Source organism: Sinocyclocheilus grahami, unplaced genomic scaffold, assembly GCF_001515645.1.
Source record: "Sinocyclocheilus grahami isolate Dianchi unplaced genomic scaffold, SAMN03320097.WGS_v1.1 scaffold4359.1, whole genome shotgun sequence".
Classification (NCBI taxonomy): domain Eukaryota; kingdom Metazoa; phylum Chordata; class Actinopteri; order Cypriniformes; family Cyprinidae; genus Sinocyclocheilus; species Sinocyclocheilus grahami.
The window spans coordinates 10,295-12,011 of NW_015509309.1; the positions used below are offsets into that span (position 1 = coordinate 10,295).

At 38.7% G+C, this 1,717-nt stretch overlaps 1 protein-coding gene across 1 annotated transcript in view; it reads left to right on the forward strand.

Annotated features, from left to right (window-relative positions):
- The first annotated feature begins 991 nt into the window (after positions 1–991).
- LOC107576796 (staphylococcal nuclease domain-containing protein 1-like) overlaps positions 992–1,717 on the forward strand; it is a 4,154-nt gene continuing 3,428 nt past the window's right edge. Inside the window, exons 1-2 of the mRNA XM_016262929.1 lie at positions 992–997; positions 1,095–1,244. Coding sequence (XP_016118415.1) covers positions 992–997; positions 1,095–1,244 — 156 coding nt within the window. The remainder of the gene's footprint in view (positions 998–1,094; positions 1,245–1,717) is intronic.

The window sequence follows — 1,717 nt, forward strand, 5'->3', positions numbered from 1 at the left end:
TTATTATAGCTTTGATTTTGCCTAAACATTAAATTACACTGTTTAAAATGAACAGAGTACTTCCCAGTCTTGTTCAACTCCTTGTTAAATCAAAGCGTGGTGGATTTGGGAAATTCATGGATATTTTCCGCCCCAGACTGTGGTGATGGAGACCTGTGTATTCTTCCATACAGTCAGTTATTAGGCAGGCCCTCTGCTCTCAGGGCCTTTCTAAAGGAAATAATGAACCGAACTCTTCACTGTTTGGCCTCCACTTTCTTGCTTTATTAGACATTTAATAAGTTTAAATAAAGCCCAGAAGAACACTCGGTTACACAATCAAAACACTGATAACAATTAGTGTTTGTGACGTGTGGCTTTGTGTTTGAATCTGATGTGAGCAGCAGGACAGTAACTTCATCTGATGCCACAGATATTTCCAAGCAGGACAGAGGCAGAAATTTGTTCATAAATTAGACTTAAGACTAAAAAATGGACACGGCATCAATGTTATCATTCAGTCAATTAATGTAATCATTTTGTAATAGTGCAGATGTGTCAGATGAGTTTGGAGGAATGCCAGTGATCTGACATCTGATTAGATAAGCCACTCTTAGATCTGTAACAACGGTTTCTTAAGGCAGAAAGCAAGCAGGATGAGGCTTGTAAACATTATTGCTGTAAATACCTCAAACATCTCGGAGAACAATCACTGATTCAAATGCTAACGTGAATACACACATAATCGTTGATCTCGGAGGGGCAAGGTCTCCCCTGAGTATTTTAAGTTGTATTTGTTTAGGGCTGCTAAAGCTGAGGTGTCATGCTGTGATTAACAGAGTAGTGATTGTTTCAGTGATGTTATCTTTGGTTAGTGGGTGTAATAGATGTTCAACTGTTGGCCAAACACAAACAAGCAGGCCCTAAAGGAATTGTGGCCGCGATCAGATTCCTCAGGCATTCAGTGTTTGACGTGCAGTTGCAGATTGATTGTTTGTGTTATGCATTGCCGATGCCAGTGAATTACAGCTCTCATCATTATTGAGATGACTGGAATGATAAACTATTTATGAAACATTATATAAGCACTCACATTGATTTGTTTTTCTTTGCAGGTCTTGTCTGGTTGTGCTGTCATCGTTAGGGGTCAGCCGCGAGGAGGACCCCCTCCAGAACGGCAGATCAACTTGAGTAACATCCGAGCCGGAGCTCTTGCCCGTCGCGCAGTTCAGAGTCAACCAGATACCAAGGACACACCAGATGAGGTAAACATCAACCCTGCACAGCTGCTCTGGCCCTTGATTTTTAAATGGATTTTTTCCTGAACATGTTCATTCATAGTCTTTCATTTTTTTGTTTACGCAGTTAATTTTTTGTTGGTCATGTTAACTATTTAGATGTGTTTCCTAAACACTTTTTTTGTGTGAAAAAATCTGAATATTGCAGAAACATTATAATTATAATATTATAGTTGCAGATAAAGCAGCATTTCTGTCCACTGTGTTCAACAGCACCAAATTTTTTTTTTAAATAAATCACAGTTTCCAGGGAAACTGATGTAAAACCGAAGTTGAGGTCACTGTCTTATTTGCGCAGTGTTTATATACAATGTGTTCACAATGCATTAAAAAAATGTCATGAACATGGAAAGTATCAGAAATTTAGTGTTCTTTAGGGCAGTGTTTCCCAACCTTTTTTTTAGTCGTGGCACCCTTTGGAAATTTTAACAAATTTGTGG